The 26,548-nt window shown below is 37.9% G+C and overlaps 1 protein-coding gene across 15 annotated transcripts in view; it reads right to left on the bottom strand.

Annotated features, from left to right (window-relative positions):
• PIAS2 (protein inhibitor of activated STAT 2) overlaps positions 1-26,548 on the bottom strand; it is a 119,517-nt gene that overhangs the window by 86,095 nt on the left and 6,874 nt on the right. For 14 of the 15 annotated variants that reach the window (XM_055232948.2, XM_063639874.1, XM_063639918.1 and 11 more), the window contains exon 2: positions 6,159-6,633. In XM_055232948.2, coding sequence (XP_055088923.1) covers positions 6,159-6,633 — 475 coding nt within the window. Of the gene's footprint in view, positions 1-6,158; positions 6,634-19,431; positions 19,541-22,122; positions 22,212-26,548 lie in introns of all 15 variants that reach the window. The other variant, XM_055232950.2, reaches the window with a different exon arrangement.

The following is a 26,548-nucleotide window of genomic DNA, read 5'->3' as shown; positions in this document are numbered from 1 at the left end:
CTTCTTAAATAGAATATACTCATTATGGGCCACAGGCAGTGGCTCATGCAGGTAATCCCAGCAGTCTGGGAGGCTGAAGCGGGCAGATCACAAGGTCAGGAGTTCGAGACGAGCCTGGCCAACATAGTGAAACCCCGTCTCTGCTAAAAATACAAAAAAATTAGCTGGGCGTGGTGGCAGGTGCCTGTAATCCCAGCTACTTGGGAGGCTGAGGCAAGGAGAATTGCTCAAACTTGGGAGGTAGAGGTTGCAGCGAGCCAAGATCATGCGACTGCACTCCAGACCAGGTGACAGTGCAAGACTCCACTTCAAAAAAAAAAAAAAAAAAGCATATACTCATTATGGTTTTTTGACATACGGCTACTGGTTTCAAAATCCCAAGAGGTTCTGGAATGACATTTTTGACCTCGTGTCTGTTTTTCCTACCATAGCTCTTCCAGTCTCTCCCTTGTTAACTAATTCCTACTCAACAATATGTTGATGGCTTAGAAATCATTTAATCAACTGTGCATAAATCACAATACACAGCTTGGCCTTAGAACATCAGGAATATGTGGTCTGATACATAGATTTGATTGTATCTCTTTTGACTTCTGAAGATTTTTAATTCTCAGTTCCCAAATGTAAGCAAGTTTCTCCATAGCCTTATTCTAAATATGTGATTTTCACTAAACTTTTATTTTTCTAAGTAGTTTCAACATCATAAAACCTAATCATTCAAAAATTAAGGCAACTTCTGAATAGTAATTTCATTGCCCTAGATGCTGTGGCTCTAAAAATATTCAATTAAAGGTCATCACGTGAAATGATTAAATTTTTCCACTTTTATTTGGCAAACTATATGGTATTTTACTGACATTTTAACTTTCTACCTAAAGTCTACGAGATAATTTCTTATATCCAATTGTTTCATCAATCTGACATCTTAAGATTACACCTTATGAAAATCACTTTTTCTTCTCTTTTGGGAAGACAAGATAAGAAAATGTTTATAAACACAGTGATAGGGGACAGGCGCAGTGGCTCATGCCTGTAATCCCAGCACTTTGGGAGGCCAAGGCAGGTGGATCACAAGGTCAGGAGATCGAGACCATCCTGGCTAACACGGTGAAACCCCATCTCTACTAAAAATACAAAAAACTAGCTGGGCATGGTGGTGGGCACCTGTATTCCCAGCTACTTGGGAGGCTGAGGCAGGAGAATGGCGTGAACCCGGGAGGCGGAGCTTGCAGTGAGCCGAGATCGCGCCACTGCACTCCAGCCTGGGCGACACAGCGAAACTCCGTCTCAAAAAAAAAAAAGAAAAAAAAACAGTGATAGGTAGGATTCCTGAAAAACATTAATAGATTTTAGTTCAAGGGTAGAAAGTGTATAAGCCATGAGGATATGCGTATTTCTGGCATTCTAACTGAAGCTATGACCAAAATGCAGGGAGTTTAGTTACTCTTCTAAACAAAATATCTCTGGCATTATTTTATCTAAGCCAAATGAGATAGTTTTGAATATCAAATATGAAAAGTTTTATTTTAGTAAATTTATAAAGAGCATACTATTTAACTTTACTGAGGTTAATAAAACAGAAACTCTGTGATGAACAAAGTAAGAAAATTTCTATTTCTATTTGTGAACAAAGCAGGAAGGTAAGGAAAGAGAAAAGGACAAGGCCTCTCCCATGTCTCCCTCTTGGAGTACCACTGAGCAAAAGCCTACTACAGCATCTTCACTTAGTCCCCAGTCTTCTGTCCATGTCTCTAAAACACATTCCACTGTACTACCCTACAGACCCTCTTATCCTCTCTGTCCTGTGCTTAGCGACATTCCTGAGGGGCCTCATGAAGCAGGGCTACCCAAGCGTATCACTAGTCTGAATCTTTCTCAGAATAACAGAAAGTAATAAATTTGCTGGTCCTTCAACATAAATAAGGAAAAAAAAAATTTTTTTAAGTAATAAATTTATAATAACTGCTGGGACAGAACATATAAATGAGCCACGACATTGTGCATGATACTGTCCAAATGCCATGATAAAGGAGGAATTAGAAAACAAATTAGGGAAATATTTTAACTAGATAAATCAACTCTTTAAAAACAAGGCTAAAGATGAAAGTAAAATTATAGAAGACAAACAACTGGGTAATAAGCATTTAAAATACTTGCTCTTGTTGGCCAGGTGCAGTGGATCATGCCTGTAATCCCAGCACTTTGGGAGGCCAAGGTGGGTGGATTACCTGAGGTCAGAAGTTCGAGACCAGCCTGGCGAAACCCCATCTCTACTAAAAATACAAAATTAGCCCGGTGTGGTGGCACACGCCTGTAGCCTCAGCTACTCGGGAGGCTGAGAGAGGAGAACTGCTTGAACCCGGGAAGTGGAGGCCACAGTGAGCCAAGACAGCGCCACTGCCCTCCAGCCTGGGTGACAGAAGAAGACTCTGTCCCCCCTCCCCCCCAAAAAAAACAAATAAAATAAAATAGAATAAAATAAAATACTTGCTCATGTTACTAATTTTAAAAATAAAAATTTAAGCAAGATACAAGTTTTCATCTAAAAATCACAGAGATCTGTTTTTAATAGCACCCAACAAAGGCAAAAAGTAATGAGATATGACAGGCATTCTCTCACTTTGCTTGTGGAATTTAAACTGGCACCAAAATAATTTGGCAATATGTTATCAAGAGTCTAAAACGTTCTTATTACTTGATCCAATAATTCTACTCATAGGACTCTGTACAAACAAATAATAAAACGTGAACAAACATTCAATCCTTATTTCAAAGTGAATGTAATAAAGAGATAAAATGCAATACTCCACTTGCTTGGATCACCAGTTTTGCTAAAACATAAATAAAGCAAAAAGCAAAAAATTGAAAAAAAGAAAATAGCCACATTGCCTGCCACTAGTCAGGCCATACTAACGCCACTAACTAGCTCTACCTCTCACAACCTTCTGATTTAACCAAGACAGACTGCAGTACAATCTTGTAAGACAGGAAAAAAGCACACTGATACGTTTAAGAGTTTTCACATGACTGAAAATAAAAAGGGTTTTCCCAAGAAAGAAAAGAAAGCAATCTTCCAGATCAACTATGAAATGTTACTTCCCAATTTATTTCATAAAGAAATCCAAATATATTTGTAAATAATTTCATTAGGCAGTAAGAATTATAACACAGCAAAGCAAAAATTTGTTAGTCACATTGTAAGCAATTGATGGGCATTAAATAAAAGCTAAAAAACTTCATGTCAAACTCCCTGTGCCACTTTAGAAATAAAATTAAATATAAAAGGTTTATTTCTTAGAAAATCAGTTTAAAAGCTACATTAAATGGAAAGCAAGTCCCTTTATAAAAATATGAAAAGTATCAAAATACAAAATCAGGATCAATAAATAAGATTTGTATCTATTCCCATTCACACAGAAGCAATCTGAGTTCTACACCATAAGAATGCTTGAGTAAGTTCTAGCCAGAACAACTAAGCAAGAAAAAGAAATAAAAGGCATACAAATAGAAAAGAAGCAAAATTATTCCTGTTCACAGATGGTAGGCTCTTATATACAGTAAACCTTAAAGATTCCACACAAAAAACCTGTTAGAATAAATGAATTCACTAAAGTAGCAGAATACAAAGTCAACATGCAAAAATCAATTGCATTTTTATAAACTAATAATAAATATGATGAAAAGGAAATTACGCAGTTTTTACAATAGCATCAAAAAGAAAAAATCTTTCAAAATTAACCAAGAAAATGAAAACCTGTACAATAACAACTATAAAACATTGCTGAAAGATATTAAAGAACACATAAATAAATAGAAACACAGCTCATGTTCATATAGTGGAAGACTTAATTTTTTTTTCCCCATCAGCCTATGTGGGAAAAGAAAGACTTAATATTGCTAAGATATCAATACCACCCAAACCAATTTACAGAATCACTGCAATTACTCTCAAAATCCCAATTTTTTTTTTTATCAGAAATAGAAAAACTCATTCTAAAATTCATGTGGGATCTCCAAGGCCCCAAATAGCCAAAACAATCTTACAAAATAATTAAAGCTGGAGAATTCACTCTTTCTGATTCGAAGACATATTGCATAGCTACGGTAATCAAAACTGTGATATTGGCATAAAGACAGACATCTAGACCAATGGAATAAATCAACAGTCCATAACCTTTTTGGCCAGAACCAGTTTCATGGCAATTTTCCCACAGACCAGGGGAATGATTTCTGGATGAAACTGTTCCACCTCAGATCATCAGGCATTAGATTCTCATAAGGAGCATGCAATCTAGATCCCTTACATGCACAGTTCACAATGGGGTTCCTGCACCTATGAGAATCTAATGCCACTGCTGATCTGACAGGAGGTGGAGCTCAGGCTGTAATGCTCAAACTCCTGCTGCTCACCTCCTGCTGTGTGACCTGGTTTCTAACAGGCTGTGGACTGGTGCCAGTCTATGGCCTGAGACTTGGGAACCCTGGAACAGAGAACCTGGAAATAAAACCTCACATACACAGTCAAATAGTTTTTGACAAGGGTGCTAAGATCATTCAGTGAGGGAAACGACAGGCTTTTCAACAAATGGTGGGGAAAAACTGGATATCCACAAACAAAAGAACAAAGCTGGACACTCACCTAATACCATATACAAAAATTAATTCAAAAGAGATCAGGCTTAAATGTAAGACCTAAAACTATAAAACTCTTAGAGGAAAACACAGGGCAAAACCTTCACAGCATGAAGTTTAGCAATGATTTCTTGGATATGACACCAAGGCATAGGCAACAACAACAAAAAATAAACAAATTGGAATTTCATGAAAAAATTTTAAGTTGTACATCAAAAGACACTATCAACAGAGTAAAAAAGGCAACCTACAGAATGGGAGAAAATATTTGCAAATTCATATATCTGATAAGGGATTATATCCAGAATATATAGAGAACTCCTAAAACTTAACAACAATAAAACAAACCAATTCAAAAATGGGCAAGAGACTTGGCTATACATTTCTTGAAAGATACATAAATGGCCAAAAAGCACATGAAAATGCACATTACCATCATTACAGACATGCAAATCAAAGCTACAATAAGATACCATCTGACACCCATTAGAACGGCCAGTATAAAAAAAAAAAAGGAAAATAAAAATGTTGTTAAGGATGTGGAGAAATTGGAACCCTTGTGCACTGTCGAAGGGAATGTAAAATGGTGCAGCTGCCATGGAAAACAGTACAGTGACGCCTCAAAATACTAAAAACAGAATGACTATGTGATCCAGCAATTCCACTCGTGGGTATACAGCCAGAAGAATTGAAAAGCAGTGTCTCAAAGAGATACTTGTATACCCGTGTCCACAGAATTATTCGCAATAGCTAAAACGTGGGAGCAACCCAAGTGTCCAATGGATAAGCAAAATGTGGTATCCTATAACACAGAAATATAGAAGTAAAACCAGAAGAAACAGCTAAAATGATTAAGGTTGTTGCCTCTTGAAAGTGAGATTGAGGGGTGAGTAGTGGAGTGAGCAAAAGATTACTATTTTTCTTTAAAAATGTATACTATTGTATTATTTAGCCTTTAAAAGGAAGGAAATTCTAACATAAACTACAGCATGCTAGAACCTTGAGGACATTACATTTAGTGAAATAAGCCAGTCATAAGACAAATACTGTATGATTCCAATGACATGAGGTACTTGGAATATCAAAATCATAGACAGTGGAAGTAGAATGGTAACTGCCAGGGGCTAGTAGGAGGGGAGGAAAGGAAAGCTATTGTTTAATAGGTACAAAGTTTCAGTTTCAGAAGATGAAAAGTGTTCTGGAGATGGATGGCAGTGATGGCTGCACAACATTACCAACATAATACCACTCAACTGTACACTTTAAAATGATCAGGATGATAGATTTTTATATTATGTGTATTTTACCACAATAAAAGAATTGGAAAAGAAGAAAGATCAAATGATACGAAATAAATCTTCTATTAGATTTCAGTCATGGTTGACGAATTTTTATCCGTATATTCAAACATTCAGCATTGATGCCTCAATTTTACTATATTAACAGCACATCACTAATCAATAGTTGAAGGTCTCTCATTTCATTTACTACCTTGTTCAGAAGAAACTGAATTCTCTAACACTTACCTAAACTCGTGGGCTTGATGAGAACATCAAGGACATCATAAAAGGGCAGATTTTTTAACTGCACATCAGGATGGACAGGAGGAATTGGGGGAGATGGCTGCTGCATCTCAAATGTGGGCTTAGTATCTTGAAGCAGCACAGAACCAACAGGAGAGGATGGTGAGTGAGGTGTAACTGAAGTGGAAGGCAACGAGTGGATTCCAGCCACGGCCAAGTCAGGTTCTACAGGTGATGAGCTACCATCCAAACTGAAAACCGATGATTTGATTGTGGATAAATCAGAAAGTCCTTCAAGAGTTCGTGGATATCGGCGTCTATACAATTCTCGGATTTTAATCTGAACCGCAGGGCTGCAGCCACTCTTCAATAAATGCAGCGCCCTCATCAGGAGGTCATGCTTGCGTCCACTTTTATTCCGTCCAGCAAAGCCTAGTAATACTTGTAGTTCAGAAACCCTAAAACTAGAAACCATATTCTAAAAGGAAAGAAAAAAAAACATAAGCCAAGTCACCCTCAAGCATACAAAAATCCTTTCTAAAATATAATGTAAAATGTGATTTTTCCAGCATTCTATCAACTGGCATGTGCTAGTAACAGCATTTCACATACCACTTAGAATCATTACCATTCATAAGACAATCCCATAAAAATTACATTCAAGTTATGGTGTTAATTATATTTTGTTGTATGAGATCTTAATTTTGGTAATCTATAGTCTATTGGTTTCTACTAACCATTTCATTATCTGATTATGCTCTAATGTAAACAATTATTTGCTTTATGACTATAAAATCTATCACCAATGAATATACTCCTTTTCAAAACCAACCTCTCCCAATATGCAATGTAATGTTTGTTACAGAATTATCACCAATTAACCAAACAAAAAATCAGATTTTCACAATGTTAGATGTGTAACTTTTGACGCTGGGTAATAAATCCATAAAAATCAAGTCAGAACTGTGATCCAAAATGCAATGAATTTTTTACCCCAACTCAAACATTAAGGAACAAACAACATAATAAAGACATTTTAAAATATTAAAGCTAAAAATCACATACATCTTATTTAGCAGTCAGTCAAACTTCTAAAATGACTGAAATTCCCAGCTGGGTATCCAAATGAGAAAAAGACCTCTGAAGGGCAAGGAAATGAGCAGTCATCAATCTTAAAGGGCAACATTTCCTCCACACTACTCTACTGGCTTGTGCTTGGGTGTAAAACAAAGGTTATAAGCAGCTGCAGCTTCACATCACACCTTCTATTTTTTCAGCAAAATTTAATGAATATTTTTAACCCCTTGCAGCCTCGGGAATCCACCTACTTAGTGATTTCCAGTCAATTCTGAACTCAGAGACAAATCACACTTGGGTCAGATACCACACATGCACCATCTAGCAAGAAAAAGGAAGAACACCTGGAGCTGACCAAAACCCTGTCAGAAACCTACCCAGGAGATCTACCTGTGGTTTGGTGTCCCATCCCATCCTCATCACTCCCCCAACCCAGCCCGTGCTACACACTCCACAGTCACTTGGGATTCCTTTTCAGCCTGCTCATCTCATCAGTAGAGTGGAAATGTGGGGCAGTTGCTCTGTACTTTTTAAGTCTGGGACAGCCCAGAAGCAATTGTTTAAAACCCTATATGGTTTTTAAATACTTGTTGGTATAAATACTTGCTAGTTTACTAAAATGCAAACAGATTTAAATATACCAAAGTAATCCATGTACACTATCATAACTGTACTTTGTGTACTATATATGTCGCCATATTTCATAATGTCCAAGTGAGAGAATATTAAATTGTAATCCTGGCAAGCCATTTTATACTCTAATTCAGTGCTGTCCAACACAAATTAATAGAAGACACACATTAAACCTTCTAGTAGTCACATTAAAAAAACCAATTTACAGGCTGAGGTGGGCGGATCACAAGGTCAGGAGATCGAGACCACGGTGAAACCCCGTCTCTACTAAAAATACAAAAAATTAGCCGGGCGTGGTGGCGGGCACCTGTAGTCCCAGCTACTCGGAGAGGCTGAGGCAGGAGAATGACATGAACCCGGGAGGTGGAGCTTGCAGTGAGCCGAGATTGCGCCACTGCACTCCAGCCTGGGCGACAGAGCGAGACTCCGTCTCAAAAAAAAAAAAAAAACAACAACAACAAAAAACAACAAAAAAAAACCTACGCCAGGAACGGTGGCTCACACCTATAATCCCAGTGCTTTTGGAGGCCAACACAAGAGAATCACTTGAGCCCAGGAGTTTGAGACCACACTGGACAACATAGTAACACCCCGTCTCTACAAAAATTTAAAAATCAGCCAGCCGTGGTGGTGTGTGCGCCTGTGGTCCGAGCCACTCCGGAGCCTGAGGCGAGAGGATCACTTGAGCCCAGGAATTCGAGGCTACAGTGAACTGTGATCACGCCACCATACTCCAGCCTGGGCAACATTAAGACTGTCTCGAAAATAATAATAATAATAATGATAATTTACATTAACATAGTTATTTAACCCAATATATCAAAACTATCTTTTCATCTCAACACGCAATCAATTTCTGTAATTTAAAAATAATCATTTTTTAAAGTGTCAGTGGGTTATTTTTTCATACTAAGTCTTCAATATCTGGTGTATATTTTATACTTACAATACATCTAAATTTAGACTAACCACACTTCAAGTGCTTAAGAGCCACATGTGGCCACTAGCTACCACACTGGACAGTGCAGCTCTAAATCATACTCTAATAGCAACACATACCACAATGTGTGTCACCTCTACAGTGCAGACAACAAAGAAGGAAAACAAGAAAACTTTTGGCCTATCTCATAACAAACCAGTCACAGCTTACTCAACATCTCATGCATTAAACGGAAGACAACAGCTTCTTGGGAAGGGTTTACCCAAGCGAGTAATACGATGCATCTTTCCCTCGATCTTGGTAAATACTTCAATTGATTGTGGAACACTAACACTAAAAAAGGCAATCACACAGATATAACTATGATTTTTTTCTAACTCAGAATTCACTACTTTGCTTCACTCCTTATACTTACTGTCAGATATTCATTTTAAGGGAAGCTGTTTTACAGAAATGACAAAACAAAGCACAAAGTCACCCTACCTAAGCTTGACTCTCAAAGGAATTTCTAGGAGGTCTCATATCTCATATTTCCAGTGATAACATTATTTGGCAAAGGATGTTAATGCAGCTGGCTCTATGGGCTGTTGTAAATAGACAAACAAAAAGTAAGAAAGAGATAAGAGTTTAGACTATGAATGTGGAATCACAGAATTCTGAACAGTAGATGGGACAGTCTTTGCATTACAAAATGCTGCAAAGATAAAGTATTGCTGGACACACAGCCAAAGGTAATGAAGTCAAAAGGGCCCTGTGAAAAACTTCAAGCCAGCAATCAGCAGTTTTGGTTCAAGCCCAAGCACCAAGACTTTCGACCCTGGGAAAGTCATTTCATCCCTCTGGTCATCGATTTCTATTTTAAAATAACAAACACCCCCCAAAAAAATCCCTCTCCTTGGCCGGGCACGGTAGCTCACGCTTATAATCTCGGCACTCTGGGAGGCAAGGCGGGTGGATCATTCGAGGTCAGGAGTTCAAGACCAGCCTGGCCAACATGGTGAAACCCCGTCTCTACTAAAATTACAAAAATTAGCCAGGCGTGGTGGTACATGCCTGTAGTCCCTGCTACTCGGGAGGCTGAGGCAGGAGAATTTCTTGAACCCAGGAGGTGGAAGTTGCAGTGACCCAAGACCAAGCCACTGCATTCCATCCTGGGTTGTCAGAGCGAGACCCCATCTCAAAAAGCAAAAAACAAAAATCCCTTTCCTTTATTTAGCACTTACTGATAAAATAATCTCAAAGCAGCTTACTAAGTAAAATTCTACAAATACGCTGTTTGGCAAACCTTACCAGATCCCACTTCCTCTAGAAGTAATACCTATTTTTTCTTAACTTAGTCTTCCACCAAGTTTCAGGCCCTTCCCCCACAGTGAGTGGGGGTGGTGAGTACAGAGGGTCGCCAGAGCCCACATGGGGGTTAAGGTTAGCCTGCTATGAACACTACCAAGAATGGATTTCAGTTGTTTTTCTCCACCAACTTCTGATGTCGGTATCTTTAGTCTAATTTTTTCCAAGCGGTTTTCCACTCCACTGTGCTGCCTCTCAAAGGCTCCCAAGTCAGCCTACTTCATTTAAAACTGCTATGTGCTCTACAGAGGAATTTCCCTACAGAGAAATGTGTTGGCATAATTAATTGTGTAAAAAGATACATAATCTAAATTCTAAACAAAAACTAACATAAATTAAGACCAGAGTTTTAAGTCAACCTTGTTCCTTTATCAAACGAAAATAAACACAAAACTATTAAAAATTTTAAAGCTGGGATATTACATAATTGCAACACTACATACAAAGATGAAGGCAAGCTGAAGGGGCTACCTCATTAGGTAGAAAATACCTCATTAGGCTGGGCGTGGTGGCTCATATCTGTAATCCCAGCACTTTGGGAGGCTGAGGCGGGTGGATCACTTGAGGTCAGGAGTTTGAGACCAGCCTGACCAACATGGTGAAAACCCGTCTCTACTAAAAATACAAAAAAATGAGCCAGGCATGGTGGCAGGTGCCTGTAATCCCAGCTACTCAGGAGGATGAGGCAGGAGAATCGCTTGAAACCGGGAGGCAGAGGGTGCAGTGAGTCGAGACCATGCCATTGCACTCCAGCCTAGGCAACGAGAGGGAAACTCCATCTCGGGGAAAAAAAAAAAAAAAAAAAAAAACCTCATCAAACAGGTATACATGATACATGATAGTTACATGTAATCACCAGTGAATAAAAATATTTCCCTGAGATAGCTCTTCAATTCTAAAACATGAGATAGAAACTGCAAAAACAGCCTAGAATTTGGGGAAGTGCTAATAAGGTTAGAAATCATGGTAAAGGTCAATATGAACTCTGTAGAATCCCCATCTGCTATGACGTATATAATACAGGAGAAGACGAGAAGCTGCTGAGGGCAACTGACAAATTGCATTATTAATATTGCCTACTCCAGCTACAATATTAAAATAATCTACCTCAGGACGGACAAGGTGGCTCACCGTGGGCTGTAATCCCAACACTTTGGGAGGCCGAAGCAGGCAGAGCATCTGAGGTCAGGAGTTGAAGAACAGCCTGGCCAACAAGGCAAAACCCCGTCTCTACTAAAAATACAAAAATTAGCCAGGTGTGGTGGCTTGTACCTGTAATCCCAGCTACTAGGGAGGCTGAGGCAGAAGAAATGCTTGAAGCCGGGAAGTGGAGGTTGAGGTGAGCAGAGATCACACTACTGCACTCCAGCCTGGGTGACAGAGCAAGACCATCTCAAAGAAGAATAATAATCATCTACATCTTCATTTATAAGTAGGAATAAAGAAAAACTACCAGATTAACATAATCCCTCAAAAAAGAGTGACCAAGCTAATGCCATACATAAGAGGAACTATGTGGCAAGCCAGAAAGATACCTTAATTCCTAACTGCTTACTCTTTTCAAAGGTCATTGGAGGCCCCAGTTCCTGGTCCTGTATTCCTGGTGAAATCATGTAATCCCTATAATTAAATCCACTTTTATTTGAGAGACTAATGGATTTCTCCCTTACAAGATAACGATTACAATAACTCCTAGGCTAAAGAAATCAAATTGAAAATCAACTATTAAAAGAAACAATAAAGAAAATGCTACATTCCAAATTCAGGGAAAACATCTCCCTAAATGCTTCTATTATTATACAACGAAGATTTAAAATAGTCAATTAAGGAAGTAAAAAAGTAATAATAAAATAAACCAAAAGGGCTGGAGAAGCATTACAGGGTAAAAACAAAAAAGCAAAAAAAAAAAAAAAAAATTAATTAGAAAGCAAAATGCAGTGAAGTCAGACCCACAAAAGCGAAAGTAGACAAATGTATGGTCTTATAAATGAAAAAAAAAAAAAAGACCAAAAAACTAAACAAATTTCTTTGAACAAAGAAAATAGTGCATGCAACTATATATTCTAATAAATATAGATAAAAGTGGTTTCCTAGAAAAATATAAATTACTCCATCTGATTCAAGAAGAGGTATATTGTTTTGCCCTCCCTCCACATCCAAAAACATCTACCCAAACAAGACAGCTTCATGAATAAATTCCATCAAGCTTTCAAGGAAAGGATGGAATTCTGTTCCTTAAACTGTTCAAGAGAATAAAAGCCAGGGAGTCAAATACATATGTGTTAGAAGACAAATATAGAAAAATGATGAACACAAAACACAAAATTCAAAAAACATGCAAATTACTGGTTTTCAAACTTCAGCAGGGAGAAGTCCACCCTATCCAACCAAACTTTTAGGCAAAAGCCTATTAAATGGTGGGCCTAGTATACCATACATTCTTTCTCATTTCTCAACATGGACCGTAAGAAGTCTTTGTGTAACACAATTCATAAACCAATATTAACACATCAACATTTCCTATGAGTGTAGACATGAAAGTCCTCAATGCACCCAATACAGTTTAATCTACCAATATAAGAATGGTTTAACATAAATTAATTACTTGGTTAAGATTATTTCTATCCTTACAGTCACAAGATTGAGTACGTATAAAATTATACAATATATGGAGTTTCCTTTTAAATAATTCGGGGGAAGTAGATGGGGATATATATGACAAAAGACTGGAGTTGATTAACTTCTGAAGCTGTGTACTGGGGACACAAAGAATTTTCTATCATTGTAAATTTAAGAATGTTTCGATAACTCAAAAGTTTGCTTGAACAGGGGAAACTGGGTGTGGGGCATGTGGGGACTCTACTATCTTCCCAAGTTTTCTGTAATCTAAAGGTACTCTAGATTTCATTAAACAAAAACTGTTAGTCTGTTTGAAGGTGAGGTAAAAAAGTGATTATGGCATAAATACTATTTCCCATAAAAGAAACCCAGACTCCTTGGGGAAATAAACGGCTGACTGCAGGTCTGGGGCAGGAAATGCACAAGATGAGCCTGTAACATTTTATCGCACCAGAAAACAGAGAAGCTATCAAAGATCACAGGGGCCTTGTCAAAAGGGCAAAGAAAACATCCAGAATGGGCTCCTAGTAGCCTAAGATGAGAAAATTTGAGCATCAAAAAGAATAATTGCATTGGATTCAAACCGATTAAATATAGTACTGTTTCATTTTATTCATAATACTTTAAAAATCACTGATCTCCTTTAAAGGATGTTAAGGGAAAAATTCATCATTATTCTGACAACTGATAGAGAAAATGCAAAAAGATTTTTGGTTTGAGTAGAAAAGCCATATGATTAATGGGCTAAATGCTAGAAGGGCATTTGATAAAATTCTATTCATTCCTGATGAAATCTCTCAATAAACAAGAACAGAAGGAAATTCTGTTAACATGATAACTGGTATCTGTCAGAAAGCAATAGCTAATATACTAAAAATGAAACACTAAATCACAAAGCTAAGACTTCTAAAATGTATACTATGTTCTGTCATTTGACAGTATTCCAAAAATTCTAGATAATACAAGACAATATAATTTTGGGGGTTTTTTTGAGACAGGATCTCGCTTTATTGCCCAAGCTGGAGTGTAGCAACACGATCTTGGCTCTCCGCAGCCTCAACCTCCCAGGCTCAAGTGATCCTCCCACCTCGGCCTCCAGAGTAGCTGGGAGGCCAGCACAGCTAATTTTTACTTTTCGTAGAGACAGAGTCTCCCTGTGTTGTGCAGGCTGGTCTTAAACTTCTGGGTCCAAGTGATCCTTCCACCTTGACCTCCCAAAGTGCTGGAATTACAGGTGTGAGCTACTACACCAAGGCAATATAAATTTCTTTTTTTTTTTTTTGAGAGAGAGAGAATCTCACTCTGTCACCCAGGCTGGAGTGCAGTGGCAGCATCTTGGCTCACTGCAACCTCTGCCTCTGGGATTCTTGTGCCTCAGCCTCCCAAATAGTTGGGATTACTGGCACACACCACCACACCCGGCTAAATTTTGTATTTTTAGTAAAGACAGGGTTGCCATGTTGGCCAGGTTGGTCTTGAACTCTGGCCTCAAGTGATCCACCCACCTCAGTTTCCCAAAGTGCTGGGATTACAGGCATGAGCCACCATGCCTGGCAAGGCAATACAAATTTTTTAAAAGTACCATTTACTATTTACAAATGACAAGACTCTCTATATTAGAAATATAAGACAATCCACTGAAAAATTTAACCCAATAGTATTAAGGCAAAACATTGAATTTTCCATATATCAAATACATTTTCAAATGACTGAAAAAGAGTATTAAAAAAACCTAACACAGAAACATAAAATGCAAAAGAATAAATTTTAAAATTCTGCAAGAGGTACATTAAAAAACTACAGAATAAAGGAAGCTTTGAGGCCAGGTGCAGTGGCTCACGCCTGTAATCTCAGCACTTTGGGAGGCTGAGGCAGGTGGATCACCTGAGGTCAGAAGTTCGAGACCAGCCTGGACGACACGGTGAAACCCCGTCTCTACTAAAAATACAAATCAAATATTAGCCGGGCATGGTGGGAGGGTGCCTGTAATCCCAGCTACTTGGGAGGCTGAGGCAGGAAAATCGCTTGAATCTGGGAGGCAGAGGTTGCAGTTAGTCGAGATTGCACCACTGCTCTCCAGCCTGGATGACAGAGTGAGACTCCATCTCAAAAAAAAAAAAAAAAAAGCTTTGAATAAATTAAAGAGACTGTATCATGCATGTTACTAGATAAAAATACTCAACACTGAAAAGGTATCAATTGTTTCCAAGTTATAAATATAAAAAAATTCCAACGACTGGTTAATGATTTGGAGAGCTTAACAGACCAAAACCTTAATAAAGAATTAAATAAAACATATAATATGGCAGGTCATGATGAATAAAATGAACAAAAACAAAGGAGGAAGGGACACAAAAAGTGAAGAAGTAGAGAATCTGCCATTTTAAAGGGGAAAGGCCTCGCTGAAATAGTAACTGAATAAGTAACTGAAGCAGGAGGAAAGCACTCTATGGATATCCGAGGAAAAGCATTCCAAGATATTCCATAGCAAATGCAAAAGTCCTGAAGACAAAAGCAGGCCTAACACACTCAATGAAAGTGAAATACAAAAAGCTCACCACTGCCGAACCAGCGTAATCTAGAGGAATGAGTATTTGTTGTTATTTGAGACAGGGTCTTGGCTCAGCTGCCCAGAGTGCAGTGGTGCAAACACTGCTCACTGCAGCCTCAAACTCCTGGGCTCAAGTGATCTTCCTGCCTCAGCCTCCAGTGTAACTGGGACTACAAGCACACACCACCATGCCTGCTAATTTTTTAAATTTTAGTAAAGATGAGATTTCATTATGTTTTGCAGGCTGGTCTCAAACTCCTGGGCTCAAGTGATGCTCCCGCCTTGGCCTCTAAAAGTGCATAAGCCACCATGCTGGGCCCAGAATGAGTACTAAGATCACAGAATGATGTCCGTTTTTCACAGAAAACAAATGTGGGGAGGGAGGTAGTCAACTAAACAAACCTTTACTATATGAAATAGCAGTATCAAATTTGTGAGGTTAAGAAAACACAGATCTCATCCTGACAGCATCAGGAAAAACATAAAAATAAATAAGACGGAATGAAAATGCTGAGCAATGAAGGCATATAAATTGGTAGTAGGGTGCAAGGGTGCACTTTGGGAGGCCAAGTGGGCAGATCACTTGAAGCCAGAAGTTTGAGATCAGTCTGGTCAACATGGTCCAACATCGTCTCTACTAAAAATACAAAAATTGGCTGGGCATGGTGGCTCACGCCTGAAATCCCAGCACTTTGGGAGGCCGAGGCAGGCGAATCACTTGAGGTCAGGAGTTCGTGACCAGCCTGGCCAACATGGTAAAACACAGTCTCCACAAAAAATAAAAAATTAGCTGGGTGTGGTGTGGGAGCCTGTAATCCCAGCTACTGGGGGAGGCTGAGACAGGAGAATCGCTCAAACCCAGGAGGCAGAGGTTGCAGTAAGCCGAGATCACGCCACTGCACTACAGCCTGGGTGACAGTGTGAGACTCCGTCTTTAAAAAAAAAAAAAAAAAGATAATAATATAGGCAAGGCACAGTAGCTCCAACCTTGTAATCCTAGCTATTTGGGAGGCTGAGGCAGGAGGATCACTTGGGCCAGGAGTTTAAGACCAGCCTGGGAAACAAAGTAAAATCCAGGTTCTACCAAAAAAAAAAAAAAAATTGTTTTTAATTACCACGGCTTGGTGGTGCTCACCTGTAGTCTTGATTACTTAGGAGGCTGAGGCAGGAGGATACCCTGGGCCCAGGAGTTTGAGGCTGCAGTGAGCTATAATCATGCCAATATTCCTAGCCTGGGTGACAGAGTAAGACCTCATCTGAAAAAAAACACAAAATAGAGGCTGGGCACAGTGGCTCACACCTGTAATCTCAGTATTTTGGGAGGCCAAGGTGGGTGAATCACGAGGTCAGGAGTTCGAGACCAGCCTGGCCAAGATGGTGAAACCCCATCTCTACTAAAAATACAAAAATTAGCTGGGCCCAGTGGCAGGCGCCTGTAATCCCAGCTGCTCAGGAGGCTGAGGCAGAAGAATCACTTGAACCCTAAAGGCGAGGTTGCGGTGAGCCGACGTTGTGCCATTGTACTCCAGCCTGGGTGATAAGAACGAAACTCTGTCTGAAATAATATTAAAAAATAAAAATAAAGAAGAACTAACAACAATTCAATATAATTTCTTCCAGAAAATAGAAGATGAGAGAACACTTCCAAATTCATTTTATGAAACTAATATTACCATGATACCAAAACAAAACAAAGACAACACAAAAAATTAAACTACAGGCCAGGTGCAGTGGCTCACACCTGTAATCTCAGCACTTTGGGAGGCCAAGGCAGGCAGATCACCTGCAGTCAGGGGTTCCAGGCCAGCCTGACCAACATGGAGAACCCCATCTCTACAAAAAATACAAAATTAGCCGTGGCACATGCCTGTACTCCCAGCTACTCAGGAGGCTGAGGCAGGAGAATCGCTTGAACCTGGGAGGCGGAGGTTGTGGTGAGCCAAGATCATGCCATTGCACTCCAGCCTGGGCAACAAGAGTGAAACTGTCTCCAAAAAAAAGTTAAACTACAAACCAATATTCATCATGAATACAGATGTTAAAATCCTTAACAAAATATTAGCCAATAAAATTCAGCAACATATAAAAAGAATTAAACACCATGGTCATTATGCACCATGACCAAGTGGAGTTTATTCCAGTATGCATGGCTGGTTCATTACATGCCACTGCTGCTCAGCATTTTCATTGTGTCTTATCTGTGTATTTGTTTTGAGATCTATAAAATACATCATATTAACAGTTACAAAAAACCAAATCATATTATCGAATCAATCAATGTGAAAAACGCTTTTCACAAATTCAACACCTGTTCATGATTTAAAAACCCTCAAAAACAAGAATAGAGGAGAGCTTCCTCAATTTGATAAACAGGTCTACCAACAAAATAAAATTAAGCCAATATTATACTCAGGGGTGAAAGATTGCTTTCCCTCTAACATTGGGACTGAGGCAAAGATGCCTACTATCACCACTCACTCAATACAGTACTAAAAGTTCTACCTAGCAGAATAAGACAAGAAATGGAAATAAAAGGAGTAAGAGTTGAAAGGAAAAAATAAAACTATATTTGTAGATGGAATGATTGTTTACATAGAAAATCTCAACAAATCTACAAAACAACTCCTAGAACTTGTGAGTTCAGCAAGGTCCCAGGATATAAAATCAACACACAAAAACCAATCACATCTTTATACACTAAAAATGAACATGTGAAAACAAGTTAAAAACATCACCATTTATAACACTCCAAAGAAAACTGAAATACATATGTAAAAATGTAACAAACATGTACAGGACTTATACGCTGAAAACTACAAAACATTGGAAAAAAAAAAAAAAAAAACTAAGAATCTAAAGGCCGGGCACGATGGCTCACGCCTGTAATCCCAGCACTTCGGGAGGCTGAGGTGGGCAGATCACCTGAGGCCAGGAGTTCGAGACCAGTCTGACCAACATGGAGAAACCCCGTCTCTACTAAAGATACAATAAAAATTAGCTGTGCATGGTGACACATGCCTGTAATCCCAGCTACTCAGGAGGCTGATAGGAGAATCGCTTGAACCCGGGAGGCAGAGGTTGCAGTGAGCCGAGATCGTGCCATTGCACTCCAGCCTGGGCAACAAAAGCAAAACTGTGTCTCAAAAAAAAAGAGAAAAGAAAACCTAAATAAATACATTCTTCACGGATTGGAAAACTCAACATAGTAAAGATGTCAACTTTCCCCAAACTCATATATATAGGTTTAACATAATTCCTATCCAAATTCCAGCAAGATTTTTGTAGATATAGATGAGATTACTCTAAAATGTATATGAAAAGGCAAAAGAAATATTAATAGAACAGCCAAAACAATTTTTAAAAAGAACAGAGGTAGAGGAATCAATATATCCCATTTTACAACTTAGCTAGGACTGACAGACTGCATGGTATTAGTGGACGGGTAGACACATAGATCAAGCAAACAGAATACAGAACCCAGAAATAGACATATACACATACACCCAAATAATTTTTGATAAAGGTGTAAAATTAACTCAGTGGAAGAAAGACAGCCTTTCAATATATGGTGCTGGATCAACTGGACACTCATAGACAGAAAAATGAACTTCCACTTAAGTCTCATACCTTATACAAAAATAACTCCAAATGGATCACAGAGTCAAATGTAAAAATAAAACTATAAAACTTTTTTTTAATAAGCAGGAAAATATTCAGGATCTAAGACTAGGCAGAGTTCTTAGATTTGACACTAAAAACAAGATCCATAAAAGGAAATATGACATACTGGACTTCACACAAACTAAAACTTGTGCTACGCAAAAGACTCCTTTAAAAGGATAAAAAGACAATCAACAGACTCAAAGAAAATATTAACATTTGCAAACACATATCTGACAAAGGACTACTAACCAGGATATACTTAGAACTCTGAAAACTCAACAGGAAAAGAAAAAGAATTCAATTAGAAAAAGGACAAAAGACACAAAGAGACATGTCATGGATTGGGATATACAGATGGCAAATAAGCACATAAAAATATGTTCAGCATCATTAGCCATTGGGGAAATGCAAATAAAAACCTCACTGAGATATCACTAGATACCTACCAGAATGGCTAAAATGAAAAACACTGATAACACCAAATGCTGGCGAGGATGCAGAGAAACTGGATCACTCCATACATTGCTGGTAGGGATGTAAAATGGTACAGCCACTCTGGAAAACAGTTTAGCAAGTTCTTTAAAAACTATACATACAATGACCACACAACCCAGCAACTGCACTCCTGGGCATTTATCTCCGAGAAAGATGTGTACGTAAGTTTACCAAAAAAACCTATGCACAAATCTTCATAGCATTTTTATTCATAATTATCAAAAAACTGAAACAACCCAGATGTCCCTCAACAGGTGAATGGTTAAACAAACTATAGTGAATTCATATCGTGGAAAACTATTCAGCAATAAAAAGGGATGAGCTGTTTATACACAACAACTTGGATGAATTTCCAGAATTATGCTGAATGAAAAAGCCAGACCCAAAAGGTTACACATTGTGTGATTCTATTTATGTAATATTTTTGAAAAGACAAAAATCATAGAAATGAAAAAGATGAGTGGGCCCCAGAGAGTGAGGGAACTGGATGAGACAGGAACAAGTGTGACTATAAAATAACAATACTTTGGAGAGAGGGATCCTTATGGTGATAAAATGATCTATATCTTGATTGTGTTAATGTCAATATCTTGGTTGTGATACTGTACTATGGTCTTTAAGATGTTAACTCTGAAAAAAACTAGAGGAAGAGTATACGGAATGTCTCTGTATTATTTCCTGGAAATGCAAGTGAATTGACAATTATCTTCATTAAAAGTTTAATTAAAACTACAAGGAGTAAGACTATCAGACTAGATTTTTAATTTTCTTAAAATTCAATGGCATTATATTCAAAAGAGATAAAACTGAAATAAAAGGACACAAAAATGTAAGGTCGAGGAGAAATTTTTTAAATTAGGCAAAACTGACAAAAAGAAAAATAACCTAGAAGGCCGGGTGCGGTGGCTCACACCTGTAATCCCAGCACTTTGAGAGGCCCAGGTGGGCAGATCATCTGAGATCAGGAGTTCAAGACCAGCCTGGCCAACATGGTGAAATACCACCTATACTAAAAATACGGGCATGGTGGTAGGCACCTGTAGTCCCAGCTACTCAGGAGGCTGAAACAGGAGAATCACTTGAACTCGCGAGGCGGAGGTTGCAGTGAGCCGAGATCGCGCCATTGTACTCTAGCCTGGGTGACAGAGCAAGACTCCATCCATCTCGAAAAAAAAAATAAAATAAAAAGAGATGGGGGTCTCACTATGGTACCCAGGATGGTCTCAAACTCTTGGGCTCAAGTGATCCTCCCACCTCAGCCTCCCAAGGTGCTAAGATTACAGGATTACGGTGCTTTCATGTGCTAGTAATAATGTTAAAATATGGTTTAAAAATCGATAGAACTACAAAGAAAAATGAAAAACAAAACAAAATTCTAGTAAAAGATCAACTCTGCTCTCTTAAAAAATAAAGATATGAGATTTGAACAACATAGTTAACAAGCCTACATAATGGACATATATAAACTGCACCAAAAACCAGGCAATACAGTCGCTTCATATACAAATAAAAATTATTAAAATGGACCACATTTTTAATAGTCTAAACATATTTCAAAGAATTGGCATTATACACACCAATCGGCACCACACACAAACAGGCTGCCTAACCAAAATGCAATTACAAATCAAAAATCAACAGCCAAATCAACTAGAGGAACTCTCATATGTTTGGAAATTAAATTTTTAAATAGCTCATAAGTTAAAGAATTCACAATGGAAAATAGAAAAATACAAGTAAAAATAACGGAAATATTACACATCAAAACATATAACAAGGAGGCAATACGCAGACATTTTATGATCTTAAATAACCATGTTAAAATGCTGAAAATGACAGGCACCCAACTTAAGAAATTAGAAAAAAAGAACAGAACTCCAAAAGAAATATAAGAAGAGCAAAAATTAATGAAACGGGAAGAATACACTAAAGAGCATAAACAATATCAAAAACTTGATTCTCTGAAAAATCTTTAAAAATTGGCAAACTTTTAGCCAAAAATTATCAAGAAAAAAATAAGGCATTTTAAAAAAAGACAAGGGGATATTAACTACAAGTAACCGAAAATAAGAGATTAACAACTAAATGCTACAAATTCAAGAATGTGGATGAAATGAACAACTTTCTATAAAAGTAGGAACTACTTAAACAGGTTTGAAACTTGAAAATATGAACAGTCCTACAACCAAAGCAATTGAAGCATTCCTCAAAGAAAACAATAGTAATAATTTTATAAGCAAGTTCTACTAAATATTTAAGAAATAGATCTTTCTAATGTTACATAAACTCTTCCAGAAGAGAAAAGGTATATTTTTTAACTATAGGCTAGTTTTACTCATTATTAGAGACAAAAAATCCTAAACTAAATATCTCCAAACTGAGCCCAATGAAAAAAAGGAACAGATAGATCAGGGTTGAATTTATACTTACAACACAAAGTTTGTTTAAATATTGGGAAAAAATTAATATCACTCAGCATGTTAACAGATTACAAAAGAGAAATATATAATTTTCTTAAAAGATGCAGAAAAAGCTTCTGATAAAATTCATTCATGATTTTTTAATTAGCAAACTAAGAAAGGGAACATCCTTAACCTGAAAAGATTATCTACAATAAACCTACAGCAAGCATCATACTTAACTGTGAAACTTTGAAAGCATTCCCTTTAAAATCAGGAACAAGATCAGGATGCCCCCATCACAGCTTCTATTCAACATTGTACTGGAGATCCTAGCCAGCACATTAAGACAAGAAAAAGAAAGAAAAAAAAAAGCATAAGAATTGGAAAGGAGGAAACAAAGAGGTCATTATTCAAAGATAGGACTGTCTGCACAGAAAAATCCAAAAGAAATCTAAAGATAATTTATCACAATTAGGAGTATAGCAAGGTTGTTATACAAACTGTACTTCCATACACCAGCAAAGTAAAATTATAAAAAGTTAATATTCATGATTTGCTATAAAAATAATTTGTTAGAAATAAATCTAACAAAATATTTGCAATACTTTATTGAAAGACATTGTAAAAAACCTTAAAGAAATGGAGATTACAATGATCGTGGTTAAGAAAACCTAGCAGCAAAATGTAATTCTCTCCAAACTAATTTACAGATTCAGTGCATTTCCCATCAAAATACCAACAAAATGTGTGTGTGGGGGGGGTGTATAACATGAAAATATGATTCTAAAATTACACGGAGAAGCAAACAATCAAGAAGTTCCTTGAACAACTACAAGCCAAGAGGACTTGTGTTACTTCTGTGTCCCTCAATGACTGACTAGACTGTTTCAGACCAACCCTCCCTGTGAGAACTTAACAACTGAATATAATATTAAAAAACAAAAATCTGTGTGAATGCAGGAGGCACTACAAAGGCAGTAAGGACCTGAGACACCAAGACTGTGAAAAGGAGAGCCTGCAAAGCTGAGTCTCTTGATGCCTTCCCTGGAGATATTTGCCAATGGAAAAGGGCAATGGAGAGGTTAAAAGTCCAGCAGAACTCTGAATAGACTCATAAGGCAGGGGAAACAAGAGAAGGTATTTGCAAAACATAACCAGCAAGAGATGGTTTCCAAGATGTATAATGAACTCCTACGAATCAGTATGGAAAAGACAGATGTCCCAATATAAAAATGAGTAAAAGACTTGGCAAGCCACTTTACAAAGGAAACCCAAATGGCCAATAAGCACATTCAAAGGAGCTTGACACCATTACTTATTAGGGAAATGCAAATTAAAACTACTACACATTCACCAGAGTGTCTAAAATTAAAAGGGTGGATAAGGATATGGAGCAACTGGAACTCTACTATATCACTAGCAAAAGGGAATGAACCAATTACAACTACAGACAACACAATAAGGATGAATCTGGCAAACGAAACAGAAAAAAAGGCAGAAACAACAGAATACATATACAGAAACAGGATACAGTTGACCTTTGCATAACAATAACATATAGTTATTCTTATTCATTATCCAATAACAATAACCTGTGTTAGTCAAAGGTCAACTGTATCCTGTCAACTGGTTTGAACTGTGCAGGTCCACTTATATGCATATTTTTTTTTCAACCAAATGCAGATCAAAAATACGGCATTTGCAGGATGTGAAACCCACATATACAGAGGGCCAACTTTTCCTATACATGGGTTCTGCAGGGCCAACTTCAGGACTTGAGTACACATGATTTTCCTATTGGGAGGGTGGATCCTAGAACCAATCCCCCAGGTATACCAAGGGGCAACTGTATATATACTATACAGGTTCTATTTATATAAAGTTCAAAAACAGGCAATACTAATCTGTTAAAGTTAGGATAGTAGGTCGCTTTTGGAAGAATGAGGTTAGCCACTGGGGAGGGGAATATTTAGAGTGCTGGTAATGTTCTCTTTCTTGACCTGCATGATTATTATTTTGAGAAAATTCATCCAGCTATAATTTCATGATCTGTGTACTTTCTGTGTGTATGCTACATATCAAAAGAAGTTTGGTTTTTATTATAAAAAATATTATCTTACACAGAGATGGGGTCTCACCATGTTGCCCAAGCTGGTCTTGAACTCCTGGCTCAAGTGATGCTCCCACCATGGCCTCCCAAAGTGATGAGATTACAGCCTTGAGCCACCTCACCAGGTAAGAAGTTTGTTTATGCTAGCAGCAGCAGCATCTTGCTTTAGTTACTGTAACTTTTTAACAATTTCTATAAAAACAGACTAACGGCCCGGAGTCCAGAACCAAAGCACAGATGAGTGATGGCATCCAAACCAGTGAAGAAAAAAATTTGCATGAAAGGTGATGGAACAATTTATTATTCTGTGAGGAAAAACCATGCATCTTGGTCACCACTTCATACTGTATACAAAATCAACTCCAGGTGGATTAAAACCTTAAATGAGAAAAGTTAAAAAAAAAAAACAAAAACAAAATACAAAAAAACTATGTCTTATACTTTTACAATAATGGAAAATACCTTCGAGAACTCTGTTGAAAAATTTCTTCAACAAGATTCAAAAGCACTATCCATAAAGAAAAGCCTGATAAATGCAATCACATAAAAATTAGGAACTTGTACTCGTCAAAAAATGCATAAGGCTGGATGCAGTCGCTCATGCCTATGATCCCAGCACTTTGGGAGACCAAGGTGGGCAGATCACCTGAGGTCAGGAGTTCAAGACCAGCTTGACCAACATGGTGAAACCCCGTCTCTATTAAAAATACAAAAATTAGCCGGGCGTGGTGGCGGGTACCTGTAATCCCAGCTACTCAGGAGTCTGAGACAGGAGAATCTCTTGAACCTTGGGGGCAGAGGGTGCAGTAAGCTGAGATCACGCAGCTGCACTCCAGCCAGGGCTACAGAGTGAGACTCCATCTCAAAAAATAAAAATAAAAATGCTTTAAAAGTGAGCCCAATTGAAAGGAGAAATTTGCACCACATGCATCCAACTGTAAAACTATTAAAAATCAGTAAGAAATAATTTTTTAAAAAAATCTAGTACAAACTTGGGCAAAAGACATGAATAGGAATCTGAGAAAAGAGAAGAATGGCTAATCAGTATAGTAAAAGATGCTCAAACTCATTCAAAAGAAAATGAAAACTAAAAGGTGGTATTTTATACTCACGGGTAAAAACTTTTTTTTTTGAGACAGGGTCTCACTCTGTTGCCCAAGCTGGCGTGCAACGGCATGATCACAGCTCACTGAAGCCTTGACTTCCTAGCTTCAGGTGATCCTCCCACCTCAGCCTGCCAAGTAGCTGGGACTACAGGTGTGGGCCACCATGCCCACCTAATTTTGTTTTGTTTTGGTAGAGATGGGGTTTCACCATTTTACCCAGGCTGGTCTCAAACTCCTGGTCTCAAGCCATCCACCCACCATGGCCTCCCAAAGTGCTAGGATTACAGGTGTGAGCTACCGTGCCCAACCGATAAAACCTTTTGAAGTGTGACAAAAGTAGATATTAGCAAGAAAGCTGAATAATGAAAACTTCTGCATTGCTGGAGAGAAAGAAGACTGACACCACCTTCTTTGGAAGATAATCTGACATTATCCAATATTGGTGAATATGCACATATTCTTCTTAAATACCAGCAATTCTATTCCTAGAATCTCTACAGTGAAACATACAAATATTCACACTAAGTGAGATCAACAAAGATTACAGTATCAGTGCAGGTCAGGGTTTTTCTGCAAGATAAGTTTGGTGAAACTTTACAATTTTTTTTCTTCATTTTCAAACATTTGGATTTAAGAAATATGGATGGCCGGGCACAGTGCCTCACACCTGTAATCCCAGCACTTTGGGAGGCCGAGGCGGGTGGATCACCTGAAGTCGGGAGTTCAACATTAGCCTGGCCAACATGGTGAAAACTAATAATACAAAAAAATTAGCTGGGCATGGTGGTGCACACCTGTAATCCCAGCTGCTCAGGAGGCTGAGGCAGTAAAATTGCTTGAACCCAGGAGGAGGTTGCGGTAAGTCAAGATTGCGTCACTGCACTCCAGCCTGGGCAAGAAGAGCAAAACTCCGTCTCAAAAAAAAATAATAATAATAAATAAATATTACATATGTATATATGTTAAAAGTATAAAGACGGATCAGGAATGATGAACCCAAAATTCAGCACACTGGCTACTGTCATTGGTGAAGGTGGGCATAGTTGCAGTGGATGTGATCAGGAAAGGGCATCCTGCTAAAGTTATACTAATGAATTAGTAAACTGGTTGGTAATTACATGTATGTTTGTTTACATACGCCCTGTTATAATCTTTTGTACTTATCAAATAACTTAAATATTTAAAAGACAAAAATTAGTATGGAATACCTAAATACGAACCCACTGTTAAGAGTCACCAATTCAGAGAAGTATCTCAAGAACTCTAGAGAAATTAGCATCAGAGAAATTCAAGGTATTTCCCCATAAATCAAGGACAGGTTGCTATTTAAAAAGAAAGAAAAATGAAAAAGATGATAGAAGAGCTCTTATAAAGATAACTACTGAAATAAATTTTATAGAAAAGTTTAAAGACAAAATCAAAGAAACCTTTCAGAATGTAAACAAATCCC

The sequence above is a fragment of the Symphalangus syndactylus genome, chromosome 1 (genome assembly GCF_028878055.3).
Source record: "Symphalangus syndactylus isolate Jambi chromosome 1, NHGRI_mSymSyn1-v2.1_pri, whole genome shotgun sequence".
Classification (NCBI taxonomy): Eukaryota; Metazoa; Chordata; class Mammalia; order Primates; family Hylobatidae; genus Symphalangus; species Symphalangus syndactylus.
Note: the sequence above shows the minus strand (reverse complement) of the source record. Positions and strands in the feature narration are given on the sequence as shown.